Raw genomic sequence first — 18113 nt, forward strand, 5'->3', positions numbered from 1 at the left:
TAAACATAAAGCACCTTTTCACAAATGTTTTATCTAAACATATCATGCAACTTAACAGACTTCAGAGATTCATAACTACAAAGATCAATGGCCTCAAATATTTTAGTTATCAGGACAGACTGGCAGCCTTTTCTCTGTACTCACTTTTTTTTACAGACTCCTCCATGGAGATCTATGTCTAGCCTTTTGTGCCATGAAAGATCTCAGATTCCTTCACAGAGCTAGAAAAGGAAGTAGAAGACATGAAAAGGGTAAGCAAGAACAGGACAGAACAAAGCGTGAGCAAATAAGGATAAGGAACAGGTGGAGTAGAAGGGGAATACTTTTTTGAGGAGGACAGATGCCCATTTTGTTTTTATAAAGAGAAGAAAATGTTGGGGAAGAAGTTAGGGAAATAAGAGGATTAAGTTTGTTAACAAGGGAAGACAGAAATGACTACAAGAGTGTGGAGTAACACAATAAGGGAGGTGAAACACAATAGAGGAGGAGACATCAACTAAACAGGGGGAAGACAGTGGATGGAGTGCATGACTAATAGGGGTAGGCATGGGCACAAAAGTGAGGAGAACCCTAGGTTGGGGGATAGGATGGGTGTTTACAGCTGTAAGTTCTGCCAGCTGAGATTCAGTGGGAGACTGCTCGTAACCACTGGATTTTGGTTCATATGATAGAGCCAATGCTAGGCATGGATTAGACTCAATGGGTTTATTCAGCATGTTCTCAATTTGACTAATGTGGGCATTCAATCTCCTGTCAATTATATCCGCTGCAATCTCTGCTAGCTGCGGCACTTCCAGTCTCACTGCTACTGGTGAGTAGAAATGTCCCAGCTTCCAGTTCTGGGCTACCTAATGCAGGTGGCACAAGTAAAGCAGGAAGTGTGAAGGTAAATGTGGCAGGCTGGGATCCAAAGGTGCTGGGTGCTTCCACTGGTTGCAGTGGTGGTGGCACTGCTACTGATGCCACATTTGGGGGACTGACAGGACTTGCTGGTGGTACGAGTGCAGATTGCTATGCTGCTGAATCGAATAGTAAAAGAATTGGAGAAAATAACAGAAAATAAATGCAAGTAAGAGAAAGAACAGTGACAAAGAAGATAGGGAAGTAACAAGCAAATACAACAAAAAACTGAAGTTCTAACTATGTTGATATGGATACAGTTAAACATAATGCATGTGTTGAACCAGTAAATACAAGACTGTGTATCTATAAGCAGTTGTGGACCTAAGACTGTGTATCTATAAGCAGTTGTGGACCTGAACTATAACTACATGCAGCCTGACATATATAGCATTAATGAGAGGATCTTTTAAGACAAATGACAAGTTTCCCGTCATCAGAGATGCAGATGTCAGAGAATACTGTGTGTATACGAAGTAAACATGCTGCTCAGATATCTACCAATCTCATTTCCAAAGGCATCTCCACCAGATACAAAGAAGTCTTAACTCCTTCCCATTTTGGCATGCATTTATCTAAACTCATCATACAACTTACAGGACCTCAAAGTTTCATAACTAAAACTTTTGTGGCCCCTGATCTTTTTAGTTAGGAGAGACTTACAGCTCCTATCTACTCAGTCGCTTACAGACTTCCTCATTGGAGATCTATGTCTAGCCATTTGTGCCATGAAAGATCTTCTATTCCTTCACAAAACTAATGGTACATCAAATACTCAGTTAAAGGAACTAAACCTTCATCAGCAGGTAAATACGACACATTGGTAAGATACATTCATATCACAATGTATCCCTCACCTTTGGAAGCAAGCATGTTAAGCAGAGTAGCACTGTTGCCACCTTCAAGGTAAACCTAGATAACTGTAAAGGCAGCTTCAAATTATCTTGCAGTCTATCTTGGCTGGCCCTCCTTAAGGCTAGAGGGAAAATTTTAACAGAGTTTTTTGGCTGAGCTTGAAATGGTCTGCAGGCCAGTTGCCTAGTACTTACCAATAAACATACGGGCCGTAACTAAACATGATTATATTCTCCCTAAGGTAAAGCAAGGCATAAATAATGAAAAACTCATCTTTAAACCAAAGATAGATAAGCAACTTTTGGGAAGCCTTAACAAAGCTCTCTAACAAGTTAATAAACAGCACACACGAAAATATAAATTGTAACCAGAAGAACAAGTTTAGCAGTAAGCATGAAAACCTTTTTTAATCAAATAAAATATTTCACCTAGTTTTGGTTGCCAAAACCTTTAACACTGTGACATGTTTGTAAATCAGCCATTTGCAAAGACTGAACTACATTTCTGGAAAAAGTTAACTTGGTTTAAGCATGTTCCCAAAGCACTTGCTGAGCATGTTTTTTATATTCAGAAAGCATTTTTTTTTCTCCACACTGTACAATAAATGTAGAATGTAGGTATAACTAATCATTTTCTGGCAATTTCTTTTGTTGTTCAACTATTTTCTATCAAATTTAAAAATCTGCTAAAATATATTTTAAAAACTTACCTTCAGTGTGAAATCTTATTTGTGGTTCAGAATTATAACCATTTTCATGATCGTACTGGCACTTTTTCCCATATAGAATGTTTTCTGTCTCTTCATAAATGCTCGGGTTTGAAATTCCATCACTGTAACATTAGGTATGCAAGTGTTAGTGATCAGCAGTTCCAGAAATGGAAAATGGCATGTGCAATATCATGACTTACATGCATTGGCAACTTAGTAATATATGTGTTAATTTTCACAGGTACTTTCAACTAACCTTTACTTCAGTCACTTCTGAAGACAATCTAACAATATACAATAGATTTATTTTAGGAAAAATTGTATGCATTGCCAAACTGTACAATTCTACCTTTATAATGCTATCTGTATAACCAAGAAATGAGTAACAGATTTTGAGAGAGAGAAACAGACAGGGAAATGCAGGTAGTTACATTATACAACATGTTTCTAAAAAGCCACTGAAGTCAGAAGTTGATCTGTGCAATCAGTATTTGTATACACATCCTCTTATCACAGTCAAGTAATTCAAAATAACAGCACAAGATATGGAAGAAAGAAATATCAGAGACTAATGGTAATATTGCTACTGTTATCAGAAACTTGTTTAAAATCAGAAAAATGAAGTAATCAATTTACTGGACCTCTTGCACGGTTCCAGACTGGAGTCATTTTTGCTTACATAAAGAGTTGTGTTTATGCTCTGAGTTATTTTTGCTTACATAAAGAGTTTTGTTTACGCTGTTGGGAAAAACAATAAACAAACAAAAGAAAAAAACTATTGATGAACCAGATTTAAAAAAAACTGACTGCTTGGTACATGGGACTTAACTGGGGTACACCTAGTATGCACTTCCATGACTTCAAACACAGAACAGCTATGCAAAAGCTAATATAATTTCTTTAATTAACTAACTGGTACAACATAATTGGGGTAGGTGATTTAAATCTGCCCAGTACAAATTGGAACAATGACGTCTCTTGAAGTCCCACAAGAGGAGCATTTCTGTACCATTTTAAACACAAAATTCTAATACAAATAATTAATCTGACTACAAGGTATAGTAAGACTCTTAATACACTGTGACTCAATAAATAATGTGATAATGTATATGCCAGTCACCTCCTTGTCAACTAGGGACCAAATTAATTTGTTCTCAGTCTGAAAAACATTGCATTTTGAAAGTAGAGGAACAGCCCAAAATTGGCCATAATATGGCCACTAAGTTATTTGAAAGCACTGACTGGTACAATGAAGTGTAAAAACATGGAATTAAAAAAATGGCAATCCATTAACCAAATATTGCAATCATGCTAAAAAATAGTTTATGATGCCTGGTCTTGTGACAGGCTAAAGAAAACTGAGATAAAACAGCAATGTATATTGTCTTTCTGTTCTCTACCGATCATCTGTAGAGTATGTTTGTTCTTATAGCTAAGGAATGTGTGACTTTTTTTCTAACTGAATAAAAAAAACTAAGGATGTTTTTTAAATGTGTTGGGTCTGTAGGCTTGCTGACTTCTTCTGTGAACGTGACAAAAGAGATGAAAATTCAGTGACTGACTTTTGAGGTGCAATTCCTGCAGCCTCTAATGAACATTATGACTTGCATTACATCACTAAGCCGCATAAGAGTGTTATCAAGGAAATGAAGTAGAATTGGTTATGTATTGGCAAAGTCTACTGTTGCAGGTCTGATGGGATTAAGCTGCTGTTTTTTAGAAGCTCTGCTATGACAAGCAAAAGAACTGGTCCATCTATGTGTTTTTTTCTCCAGTGTTAACTGAGTTAGCAAAATGAAAATGAATTCACATGAAAACCACTGAAGGCAGGGGAACAATGTATATAACTGCGTGCTATGCTGTGTTATGCTGTCTTGCTTGTGGCAGATCAGTTGAGAATGATTTATTTTATGCAACTTATGACAATTAATGACAGTATTTTTGGAGAATGCTGTTTAGTCAGCTCAGGTATCACAGCTTAGATTTTTGCATATAATTGAATTCTACTTTTATTAACTTTTCTATTATATGCATATTTTAATCTGTACCTGTACTACTGTCTTCATTTAAGGTTCATTTATTTACCATTAAGCTCTTCTAGATGGCATCCAAGATACAGTTCACCACAAAATCAGGAACGGCACTCCAAGCAACCCTCCATGGAAAGCGAATAGCAAAATAAATGCAGTAAAAAATAAATCCACCAGGAAAAAAATGTGAAATTATACTTCTTTACTTAAATCTCTGCTTCAGTTCAGTGGAATATGGCAAGCAGCACACAGCAGCTAACAACTCACAGCTCAAGGCTATAACATCATACCGGTTTCACCCTCTGGTGTCATCAGTGTGGAGGGTTTACTTTTGGGTCCAGCAACTGAAGATTTCCTATGCCTTTATCAGGCCCACAATAATTCTTTCCATGGCCTTGTACATACAAGTAGTCAAACATATGAGGCTGCAGTTTCCTTGGTCTGTTGATGGTACCCCTTATGTACAGAGTGACCATCTCAGTCCTCAATTCCCTAGGAATGAATGCTGTCTGAAGACTGTTGTTGAATAGAGAGTCTAGTAGGCCTGGTAGGTCATGTTTCAACCTATTTAGAAGGCATTCTGGGATAGTAACAGGACCCAGTGATGCAGTGTTTTTAGGTTTGGAGACTGAAGCGAGGACCTGTTCTTTAGTGATACTTGCGGGAGAAATGGTAGAGTACACTCCTGGGGAGTAACTAAGGGTGAAATAGGAGCTACATTTTTCAGACAGCAAATTTTCTATATACTCCAGTTCATTACAGGCAGTTCCATCTACTATAAGTTCAGCACACTGCTGGGTGTTCCCCTTAAGGCTGCTTACATTTTGTGATTTTAGCCTTGAATAAAGTATGCCGTCTTCCCATGGAAGTAAGCTGTGCACTCCATTATTTTTCCATAATTGGAACAAAACCAAAAAATGGTGACAGATAAAATCAGAGAACTTTAATTCCTGAGTAAATAAATCTAACATTCATATCCAGAGATCTGCCTTGAAAAGACAACAAAGGAGTCTTTGGGTTTCTTTGTAAAAATACTGCCTGAAGTGTGATGCTGTCTGAAATACTGAACTCTCAAATATACACAGCCCTATGTACAGACGCTAAAAAGTAACATTCAATTTGACGAATAGGTTGGTGGGATGGTCAGCTGATCCATTTTACCCACAGCCTAAGTAAAAATTTGAACAAAATACACAACAGCATGTAAAACATACCAATTTTCTTTTACACTGAGAAACATGTCAATATAGACAAAGTAAATAAAAATATAACAACAATTACACACTGTTGCTGTGTAGCCTAATAATCCATCTGCTCTCTTGCTGTTCTAGAATGTTATAGGCTACACAGCAACACACCACCAGGTTTGAATACCTCTATCCCTTTAAAACCCTTTCTTAAAAGGCGGAGACTATTTAAGTGATTTTATTCTGTGATAGGTTAGCTTGAAATGCTATGAATTTGATAAGCAGTGTATGTGAATTTGTATTTTTTATATGGTCTGAAGAAGTTCTCAGGAGAGCATGAAAGCGCTTACCATTCATTAAACTGGTTTTTATCACATCTGCCTTGGTTTACCCTGTGGATTTTTGGTAGTCTTTTGGATACTGTAAAATGAAACTGCTGTTACAATACAAAATTATTTTACAGAAGCTCCTATATTTTAAATAATAGCATGTCAGGGAACTTCAATTCGATTCTTCTCTAATCAGCAAAGAACCTAGAGATGCACTGCACATGTATGTATGTATAAGATATACAGCCTGACATTTGAACAGTATATCAGCTCAGTGGACTTGATGACAAGGGAAAAAAAGTTAAGTGTCACAAATACACATTGCATCCAGATTATGTTAGTATGCCTCTACATTGCTATTGTCCCACACATTTTTTTTTTATTCAGATCTGCTGTTAAACTTTATATATTGATTTTCTCTGAGGAGTAGTACAGTACAGTATAGCAGGGTGGGATTTTCTTTTAAAAATATTAATGCTCGACTTTTGTTTCTCAGTTATCCATAGTACCACCGCAGATTAACATCAACTCAGTGAACCGTAATAGAAATACATATACCTCACTTGAAGGGCACCTTAATCAAAACAAGAGTCATTTTATTTGGAACTTATAAAAGGCCGCCTGGTATTTAGTACAAGCAAGGCATTGCTGCCAATGAGAAAAAAAATACTTGAGACAGTAGTGGCCTTCAGGTGTTTGGTAGTGTAGCATAATGCTGCACTCACTTTATCCTGTGTAGTTAGTAATAAACAGGTGGTTGATACCAATGCTGATTAGTAAAACTATTGCTAAAGCACAAGCTCTACTTACAACCTGTCCCAGAGCCACTGTCCTGCCTCACTAGTGCTTAGGGCATATCCAGTCAAAGAAGTAATTTTTCCTGTCCGGGAATATGCCATACCCATATCTTCTGGGGCATCAAGCAAGTTAAGTATACTTTCAGCAGCACATAAAACAATTTGCTACATTATTACAACTTCTGTACTGAGAACACTCAGTATACGTACATCACAATGTTGAGTGGCTTTCAGTCCATTCACAGGATAAACTTGTCACATGCACGTTAATATTTAAAAAATGTTTTCCTAACCAATGCAGACCTCATAACAGAATTTTAAAACTATTAATATCCACTGGATCATTAAGTTCAAGTAGTTCATCAGCTGAATATCTTCACATTCCTCCTCTTACTCCATTGTATCTCTAGGGATTTCTCAAATCCAGGACCACAAATACCACCCTTAATCAGATGAAGTAAATTATTTATTTATCTATCTATCTAGCTAACATTTGTTTACCAGGATAGTGTGGCTGGAGTACTAGTATCCATTTTCAGCAGAGTCTTGGGGAGAAAAGCTCCATACATGCAGAAATTACATTAGTTATACAAAGTATTAATAGTAGGTTATACAGTAACATGGAAGAGACAAGTTGACTAAACATTGTATAGGATAGCTAACAATTATAAAGCTATAAAGCTGAAGTACAGTATGCAAGGCATTTTCATAGTAGATCATATTTACACTATATATAATATATACAGAATGTAACTGTAGAGCAATATTTGTGTGTGCTAAGGATGCTTAGGGAGATAGGCTCTTATGTTGGATTGGCCTTCAGGAGGGTGGATTACAGCTACATAGAGGCTTGGAAAAGAGGTATGATTTAAGGAGGTTTTTGAAAGTATCCAAACAGTTCTGTAATCTGAGGTCGGGTGGTAGGGTATTCCATGTCTTTGCAACTTCATTGGGGAAGAGGGATTCCCTTTGGTTGTTTTTACATGGGATATTTGCAATCAGAGCTTTGTTACTTGATTGCAATTGATGATCTGAGTTGTAGAGATTTAGAAGTCCAGATAGGGCTGGGGTTTTCTCAGGATAATATAGACTTTGGTGAACTAGTCGGTGGTATTGTAATAAGTTAGGGAACTCTAGCCAGTGTAGAGTATGTAGGGACAGGCAGTTGTGAAACAGGGATTTAGCACCGTTTGCAAATCTGGCAATTTTGTTGTAACAGGTGGACAGTTTGTTTAGGTCAGTTTTATTTAGGTTTGTTAGTATTGGGGATGCACAGAGTAAAGTAGATAGGAGATGGGTTCTGGCTATAGAAATCCTAGAGTTAGAGTTTAGGTACCTATTGATGCGATAGAGGGTCCCTATTCTTTATGTACTTTAGAGACAGTTACAGATAAATGTTTGTTAAATTTTAATTGCTGATCGATAGTAAGTCCTGGTAATTTAGCCTCAGGGATTGGGGAGATGAGGGTTTTGTTAGCTGAGACTATGGAGAAGGTGAGGTTGTTGGACTTTGCTGGCAGAAATAACATAAGTTGAGTTTTCTTTGGGTTTAGTATTAATTGTGCATTATTTAGCCAATTTTCTATCTCTGTGAAGGCTTCCTGTGCTTTTTGTTGGAGGAGTAGTAGATTGGATGCTGAGCAGAACAGGGTTGTGTCAACCTCATATTGGACAATTTCAGCTTGTGTGGTTGCTAGGTAGATTTGATTTCTAAAGATGTTAAAGAGGAGGAATTGAGCCTAAGGGTACTCCAAAAGTGCGACAGGGAATTGAGCCATTTGACAGACTGTGACCAGTTATTTACACAATTTATTTATTTTTATTTTACAAGCCGCGGTGGTGAAGCGGTAGCATTGTTACCTCACAGCAAGAGGTTCTTCCATTCGATTTTTGGCTAGAGCACCTTCTATGTGGAGTCTGCATGTCCGCCCTGCAGTCGAGTGGCATTAGAAAGACATGCGTAGAATGGTCGTGCCTTTGTTGAAGGTTAGGCTTCAAGCTGGCGCCTCATCACCCGTAAAAAAATCTACTGCCAATCATTAGCGGACTGGAGGTCTGCTGTGGCGACCCCTAACCGGTAAAAAGCCGAAAGAAGAAGAACATTTATTTTTATTTTACATTTGTTAACCGGGATGGTCCGACTGGACACAGGTCCATTTTCAGCAGAGTCCGGGGGGGGGGGGGGGGGCTCCACAATAAGTACAATTTTACACAATATGTTAAAATACAGTATACAGAGAATTTTCAAACAATATATTAAAATACAGTATACAGCAGAAGACATAACAAGACCTATATATACAGGCAAAAATAGTTACACATGGTTAATAACAGAATAAGTATACAAATTCAATGAGCATTAAGACAAGACCTAGACCATAATATATATTACAGAAGGTATATTAGGAAGTGAGGTGTATAAGTGGAATAATTTGGGGACTTAATACATGGGCATAACCACTTATTCTTTAAGTGTGTTCTAAGTGAGTTTTTAAAATGAGAAGAGGTAGGGGCAGAAATCAGAGCAGGAGGGAGATTATTCCAGGTTCCAGCTATGGAGTGGGAGAACAGTGCTTTTCCTGTAGTATTGTTATCCCTAGAGATACAGAGGAGGGGTTTGTCGGAAGATCAGAGAGGACGATTTGTATTATAGTGGGTGAGAAGTTGCCTAGTGCAGGTTTTTTACTTAAGATGTGTTACCAGATTGTAGGCAATGATTAATTGGTGATAGGTTAGTAGCTGGGGTAGTTCCAGCCATTGCAGTTCCCTTACAGCCTGGCAATGGTAGGTTCCTAAAGGTGGAGTTGTTTGCAAACTTAGTGATTTTATTATAACATGATTCAAGTCTGGCAAGGTCAAGTTTGCTAAGCTGGGTAAGAATTGTAGCAGCATACATTAGGGTAGACAAGAGGTGAGTTTGGGCTAGGGTAATCCGTGCTTGTTTCAAGAAGGATTTCCTGTGCCTATATAATGTTCACATTTTTTTATGGACTTTTTTGATAGTTTGTGAAATGTGGATGTCAAAGTGTAGATTTTTTATCAATTTCAACACCTAGGAGTTTGGTATGATCAGAGGGAGAGATAATAATGCCATTTTTGGAGGAGATAGTGAATGACAGAGGGGTGAAAAGTAGTAATTTGGTTTTATTGGGGTTTAGGATAAGTTGGATCAGAGTGATCCAACGTTGCACAGAGCTAAAGGATTCCTGGGTGAGTTGTTGTAGGGTGGGAAGTGATGGAGCTGAACAAGAGTTGAATCGTCAGCGTATTGTATAAGTGAAGCATGCTGTGTGGTGTTATGGAGATTTCTGGTAAATATGGAGAAAATAAGTGGACCTAATATGGATCCTTGTGGTACACCTATCGTAGTTGGGAGTAAGGGGGATAGTATACTTTGCCATTTGACAGATTGCTTTTAAACCAGATTATAGAGGGAAGGGGCAAAGGATAGGGATGTCAGGGTGTCTAGTAGTAAGGAATGCAAAACCATGTCAAATGCTTTGGAGAAGTCAAGAAATATTGCAGATACAAAGTTACTATTATTTCTATGTTGGTTGATCAGATTGGTGAAAGAGAGCAGAGTGGTGGTTGTGCTATGGAGTTGTCGAAAGCCATGCTGTGTGGGGGAGAGCAGATGGTTTGAGTTTATGAGTTGTGTTACCTGAGAATGTATACATTTCTCTAGTATTTTAGATAAGGGGATAAGAATGGAAATGGGGTGATAATTTGAGTATTTGTAAGAGTTTCCACCTTTATGCAGTGGAATAATGTATGATACCTTCCATAGCTGTGGGACATATGCTTCTTGTATGGAGTGATTGATAAGAATAGAAATAGGGCAGAATAAGGATTCAGAAGCTATTTTTAGGAAATTGACTGGTAGATTGTCAGCAGCAAGGGTGGTAGGTTTCAGTTTTAGGAGGTGTTTTTTAATTGTTGAGGTGGGAATAGGACAGAGCGTAAAGGATGGGATGTTGTCATGGCATTTGGTTGGATTATATGTAGGGCTGTTTTTGGATAGTTGGGAAGATAGTGTTAAGATGGATTCTGTGAAGTGGTGATTGAATTGGGAGGCAATGTCCTTGTTGTCATTCATGGAGTTAGGAGTGGGACTGGTAGTTTTGTCTGGTTTTTGGAGAGAGTTAATGGCATGCCAAAACTTTTGGCAATCTTTTGAATGCCTGGTTTGGATACTGAAGAAGTAATTTTGTCTATTTAGTTTAGTTTGCCTCTTGGCTTGATTTCTCAATTGTAGGTAACTTTGTTTGGCTAGGCTAATATTGTCTTTCTTCCAAATTCTCCAAGCCTTATCCCTTGACTTTAGAAGGACTCTAGTTTCCCTAGTTAGCCATGGTGCACAGTTTGCCTTGGCTCTTATTTTCCTAATTGGTGCAAGTCTATCAAAGATATTGATGAGAATATTGTTGAAGTAGTCAATGGCTTGGGTCTAGATTTAGGGTTTGAAGTGGTTTCCACAGTTACTATGTTTTAGAATACTGTTTAGTTCTTGTATATTTAGTTTATGATCTTCTCTGACTTGTCTAAAAACAATGGGTTTGGCTATGTTGGTACGTTTCTGCAGGAGGAAGGTGGGGAGATGGTCACTAAGACCATCAGGAAGGCATCCTGTCTGATAGATTTCTTTGGGGCAGTTAATTAGTGTCCAATCTAGAATAGACTGTGGGGGTTTTTTTGTCGATTCTAGTGGGTTCTTGGATAAGTTGGGTAAAACTGTATAGATTAATATGGTTAGTGGGGTTGTAAGAGGTACAGGCTGACCAATCAGTGTTCAGGTCACCTAATAAGATGGTTTCTTGGGGGATATTATCTGTGGCCCATTGTAACATTTCTTCAATGATGGGAGAGTTACTACCTGGGGGATATAACAGAAGAGAATGATGATAGTTTGTGTGTCATTTATGCTTAGGGTTGAACCTAAGGTTTCCGCGTTTTGAAATTTAGGTATGGGGGCTTGTAAAGGTTTGATGTTAATTGTATTTTGTAGAGGATAGCAACTCCACCTCTCTTTTTGCCCACTCTGTCCAGTCTTAGGATATTATATCCTGGTGGGAGAATTTCTTCATTTTAGGTACTGGGTTTTAGCCATGTCTCGGTAATGGTTAGTATGTCAGGGGACTAGTGAGCTATAAATGAGTGTAGGTCAGAAAGTTTGTTAGAGATGCTTCTGATGTGGACATTCAAAATCAACAGGTCAGAGATTTTTGTGGTCCAGGGTTTGGGTGTATGTCTGCAGATATAAGTAGATTTTTAGTGATAAACAGTATGTGTTTAATTGTGTGCACTATGTCTCTGTTGGATCTAAATGATGTTTTTCTAATGTAAGGGTATTATGTGAGACTTATGAATGTGTAGGATTAAGCTGTCTTTAAATAATGTAGAAGAGATAGGAAAGAAAATGTGTGAGTGTATATTTGTTTGAGAAAGTGTTATGTGGAATGATGTGTTTTCTAGTAATGTGTTTTTATATAATGATGTGATGTTTGTTAGGTATGTGAGGGTTAGGAAGAAAAATCCTACGATTAATGGTATTTTATGAGGGAGTAGTGGTTGGGTCTTGGTGGTTTTGGGGTTCAAGTATGGGTGTGAGTGTGAATGCATGGCAAGTTGATACTATGTACATTTTTAAGGTAGAAATTTGATAGGGGGTGTGTATGACAGGCCTTTGATTGGAGGAGGGTGTGGCCAGGTGATCTGGGGTTAGAATAAATGTAGAGGTAGTGGAGGCAGGTGGGAAATGGGGGCAGGATAGGGGAGCGGAGTGAGCCGAGAGTAGTGAGGTGAACGGAGCGGAGCTATACCAGTCCTCAAAACTGCAGAACTATAGGGCTGGCCAGGACAGAACAGTAAAAGGAAGATACCTCTGTAATTAAGCAGGAGTGCGAGGGAGTTGTGCAGGTTCAAGGTGGGGGAGAGGGGTAGGCACAAAGTAATACAAGGTTGTGTGTCAGAAAAACTGGACTAAGCCAGCTGCTAAAAAGAAAACAGGAAAACCAAACTAAGTCAATTCCAGGTAAGTGTAGTGCAGTATCTTCCTAATAACTATAAATTTTATGCTACTAATCTAGTACAGTGTGGTGAAATGTACTACCACTTCTACACGGAAAAACAACTGATGTATGGGCATGCAGGTACATAGGTAAACTTTTTCCAAGAGGGGAAAGAGTCTTCAGTTTAGAGGACAGATTAAATACAACTCTAACATACACTAGTGTAGCTGAAAGCATTTTAATGTTTCACCGATGCAGGGTCTCACAGTGCAGGACAACGAGACAGCCTTGGGTTGACTGGAGTTTGGCCAAAACACAGGATGAAACTTTTGCTGAGGGGAACTTGTGTAGCTGAAAGCACTTTAGTGTTCCATTGATGCAGGGTCTCACAGTGCAGGGCAATGAGACAGCCTTGGGTTGATTGGAGGTTGGCCAAGACACAGGATGAAACTTTTGCTGAGGGGAATGCGAGCACACTACTGGGGATTCATATGAAGCAAGGCAGAAAAGCTACTGAACTCGAGTAGGGTGTGGCTGTTGATATTGAATTCTGAGAGACAGGTTAAAAGTTTGTCATGGGAGACGGCATTGAATGCTTTCAATACCGTCTCCCATGACACTCTCAGAATTCAGTATCAACAGCCACACCCTACTCTAAGAAGCAAGGCAGAAAAGCTACCGAACCAGAGTAGGGTGTGGCAGTGGATACTGAATTCTGAGAGACAGGTTAAAAGTTTGTCATGGGAGACTGTATAAAATGCTTTCGATAAGTCTAGGAAGGTAGCAGAGACTAGTTTGCCTTGGTTCCTGTAGGAGTTAATGGTGTTGGTGAAGTTAATTAGGGCAGTAGTGGTGCTATGAGATGGACGGAAGCCATGCTGGGTGTTACAAAGTAGGCTGTTACAGAGAAGGTATGTGAGGAGTTGGTGGTGAATACATTTTTCCAGGATCTTTGATAGGGGTGAGAGGATTGCTATAGGTCAGTAGTTGGAGGTCGGAGGAGGAGTCTCCTTCGTGAGCATTCTTGCTGGTTTTATAATGACACTAAAAAGTACCTCATAAGGGAAGTCTTATTAAATTACTTTAATATTACTACCCATTGTCAATGGCATTTTTATGCCATGTCCTCAATGAAATGATTTAATGATCTGCATATTAAAACTGAATTGTGACGGTGGATAGGCTTCAGAAGACAATGAGGGATGTCATCAGAATAAGCAACAGACTCATAACAATCAGACTGAATGTAAGGAAAGGGCACTATTTATAATCTCAGCATATGCCCCACAGCAGGGCTGTGATACTGAGGAAAAGAGTGCATTCAGCCAACAGTTGCAGGACCCACTAGATAAAGCAAGACAACACGAACTAGTGTTGATAATGGTTGACCTAAATTCACATATTGGGATAGACAAATCAGGATATGAGGACTGCATGGGTCCACATGGGTTGGGCAAGAGGAATAAAGAAGGAGAGGCCATCTGAGACTTCTCTCTGGCAAATGGCTTGATAGTGGCCAACACATGGCTCAGCAACAGAGACAGCCACAAGATCAAATACAACAGTGGCCAACATGCAACTCAGGTAGACTTTCTCCTAATAAGGAAAGAGCATTGGGGTAAAGACAGTGTGAAACAGTTGATCCATAGCATTAACCACTGGTTGCCACAATCAACTGCAAGCAGTGGTTAGAGAAGACTAAGAGGTCAACAGAGACTAGGCTGAAGACCTGGAAGTTGACTAGACAGGAAGCACAGGGGTTCATGGAATTACTTGAGGCTCTACTATCCCAGGAAGAGGAAGAAAGACTAGACAGGAAGCACAGGGGTTCATGGAATTACTTGAGGCTCTACTATCCCAGGAAGAGGAAGAAAGAGATGGAGTTGAAGAAGAATGGCAGTGGCTCAAAATATGCATGAGGAATATGGAAGAGTTGTGTGGCTGAGCCAGGTATGGAAGCAAGGTACATAAGGATAGCTCATGGTGGAATGCAGTGATCCAGAAAACATCACAAGAAAGGAGGAGAGTAGGAAAAAGTGGGAGATAGAAAAGACAGACCAGGATAGGAACAAATCTGGTTGTCTGACAAACAAACTAAGAGAGGAGTAGCAACAGCAAATAACAAGGCATCAGAGGCACTCTATCAGCATCTGGAATGTGACAATACATGCCACAAAAAAACTCTATCAAGCTGCAAAGCAAAGACAGAAAGATAAAGAAGATGGTCAGACACCCTTCATAAGGGATACCAGCAACAACCTGCTCACCAGCCTACAGAACATCAAAGGCAGAGGGAAGGAGTATTTCCAGCAGCTTATGAATGAAGAAAGCCCCACAGAAGCTGTACTGCCTCAGACGTAGCCTACAATGAAAGAAGAGGTAGAGTTGTAAGAACAGCACTGAAAAAAAATGAAGTCAGAAGAAGCAGCAAGATCTGATGAAGGTGTATCCTGGATGACTGGAGAATAAGTATACTGTGCCAGTGTACATGAACAGAGGGGACATTCACAATTATGGTAAGTGTACAGGTATCAAACTCCTGTCACACTGCATGAAAAGTCCTGGAGAGTGGGATTGATAAATGAATACAGAGTAGTAGTAAAAAATAAGATGTGAGATGAGCAGTTTGTATTCACATCAGAACAACTGACCCAATGTTTGCAGTGAGACAGATGACTGAAAAGAAGCCAGAGATGAGGAAAGAGTCAAACTGGGCATGCAAGGTCCTACGAAAGCTGATTTGGGCAGTCTTATGATGGTGTGAAGTCCCAGAAACATTGGTGGGATCGGTGCAGGCTACATACAAAGACCCAATAACTCATGTATGAACAGAGGTAGGACTCTCATAGGGGTTTCCAGTGAAAGTGGGTGTGTATTAGGGTTCAGCTCTGAGCCCACTGCTGCACATATTGGAGATGGACTAGATTAGTAAATAGGTCAAAAGGGATAAGGCAATGAAGTTGCTATATGCACACAAGGTGGCATTACAGGCAGACACTGAGCACAAACTTCAGCAAAGGATAGAGGAATGGAATACAAAACTGAAGGTACATACACAAACTGCACAGATATGACAGTTGTAATGGCAGCAAATGGGAGAAATCAGAAGAAGCTAAAATTGAGATAGAAGGGAAAAGTAGTGGAACAGATTAACAGCTTCAAGTATCGTGGAGGTTAAGGAGAAGGGAAGTCTAAATAAGGAGGTCAAAGCTAGAATCAGAGGGGCTGCAGCCAACTTGCATAGAATTTCAAGGGTAGTGTATAACAGAAGAATGCCCAAGAAGATGAAAAGTAAGGTGTACAAAAGTGGTGTGACCAGTAGCACTGTAAGGTACAGACACCTGGGCAGTGAAGGCAGAGTAGAAGAGGAAGTCATGGAGATGAAGTACCTGAAATGGGTGGAAGGATGCACAGTGTAGGACAAACAAAGAAATCAGAGCAGAAGTCAAAGTAGCTCCAATTGCAGACAAGGTCAAAGAGAAGAGATTATGGTGGTTCAGACACATATGCACAAAAGCAGAACATAATCTAGTGAAGAAGATTTGGGACAGACAGAAGGCAAGAGGAAACAAGGGTGTCCAGCAAAGAGGTGGATGGATTGTGTGAGGGAAGACCTCTGCCAGCCACGAGTGCTGAACAAGGTAGGAGAATGGCATTGAAGAAAGAGATGGTGACAGTTGACACAACACCCGGTCCCCATGAAGAAAAGGGGAAAAGGAGGGGTGATGATATTAAACTGAATCTGTCTCATTTGTAGTTATCTGCATGCTTGGTTCACTTTTTTCAAAGATATACAGTGCTTTTATGTCAATTTTAAATACTTTTAAATTGCCTTTATATCCTAGTAATGTGATGCTATGTATGCAACAACTTTTTTTAAACTAGCACTTAAGACATAGGCAATCATAATAGAAAAGAAAGCAAATTATATTAACATTTTTACATTTACATAAATTATATATTACATACATTTTCTTATGTTATGACCATCAACAATTCAACATTGCACAAATTGCTCAATTCCTGCCTTCCCTCCATCTCCTCTTTAATAATATTCTGCATGTATTGCCCCCACAATTATTATACATTTCTATGTATCTATGTAAATTTGCTTGTTCCTTTTTCTAAAAATCCCTCTTCCAGTTCTTCTTCTCTTTTATAATATTCAGTACTTCAAATACTGCTGATTTACACTTTGATTTTCATTTTCTAATAATTGCTTTTTTAGAAGCCAGCAGAAGCAAACTTAATAGGGTCTTACATACCTACAATCAACTGCATTACTAGCTGAGTAAAGTACAAACTTGCAGTGTTAAAAATTGTACTGCATTTTATTTTTGTCTATTTCTTTCATTGAATATTGTGGTCTGTGTCTCTCTGTAGTTATTTATTTTTCTATTAAATTGTTTCAAAGATACTGTGGTCTCTCTCTCTCTCTCTCTCTGCAGTTAGTTTCCTGCCGTCCTTCCCTGTTCTTGTTCTAGTATTAATCTTGGCGGCTTTGGAATTGCCCGCCCCTCCTGTACATTTGTATTTGAACACTCCTCCTGGGTCTATCTCATTTGCTCACTCAACAGAGTACAGTGAGATCATATTTTGACTTCAGACACTTCGACCAGTCCCATCTGTTCAGCTCGATCACAGCTCTATTCCAGTCTAGTGTCACTAGCTAATTCTACCTAGTACAGAGAGAACATTTGTTAAGGGCAAGCCACTTATGTCCTTAATTATGAATTATCTTCTGTTTCTACTTTCTCCCTTTCCACTTTACAAAAAAAATTTCTAAGCTTGTTTCCTGCCTTTCCTGTGAATAGTCTAGTCCAAATACATATTTGCTGTAACCAGAACTGTTTGTAAGCTTCTGAGCCCCCAAAGCCTTTCTTTGTTGGAGGGAAGCCTTCTATCTTATCAGTGGGAGTGGTAAGCACTAGGTAACCTATGCACCACAAAAGTGGTTTATGGCCCAGAAATTGTAGTTTATTGGCTGTTTGGGCAGTTTTTCCATCTCTTTCAACTTTCTGGTTTAAAAGCCCACATTTGCGCTTGTTTCCCACCTTTCCTGTAACTAGTCTAGTCCAGATACAAATTTGCTGTATCTAGGACTGTTTGTAAGCTTCTGAGCCTCTCCCCCCCCCCCCCCAAGCATTTCTGTGTTGGAGGGAAGCATTCTAGCTCATCATAGGTTCATAGATCAGTACTAGGCTAACTGCCCTTGCGAGCCTTTTTAAGCCTAGCCAATTATCCCTTGGGAGACTTGAACCTGCACCTTGTGTTTGCAATGCAAACACCTTAACCATT

General features: G+C 39.1%; 1 protein-coding gene across 3 annotated transcripts in view; it reads right to left on the reverse strand.

Moving 5' to 3' along the window:
• Nucleotides 1–18113, reverse strand: part of FYB2 (FYN binding protein 2) — a 1416888-nt gene that overhangs the window by 730703 nt on the left and 668072 nt on the right. For all 3 annotated transcript variants that reach the window (XM_044085512.1, XM_044085511.1, XM_044085513.1), the window contains exon 5: nucleotides 2465–2586. In XM_044085512.1, the coding sequence (XP_043941447.1) occupies nucleotides 2465–2586 (122 nt within the window). The remainder of the gene's footprint in view (nucleotides 1–2464; nucleotides 2587–18113) is intronic.

This window comes from Protopterus annectens, chromosome 10.part0, assembly GCF_019279795.1.
Source record: "Protopterus annectens isolate FY-2018-M chromosome 10.part0, PAN1.0, whole genome shotgun sequence".
Taxonomy (NCBI): domain Eukaryota; kingdom Metazoa; phylum Chordata; order Ceratodontiformes; family Protopteridae; genus Protopterus; species Protopterus annectens.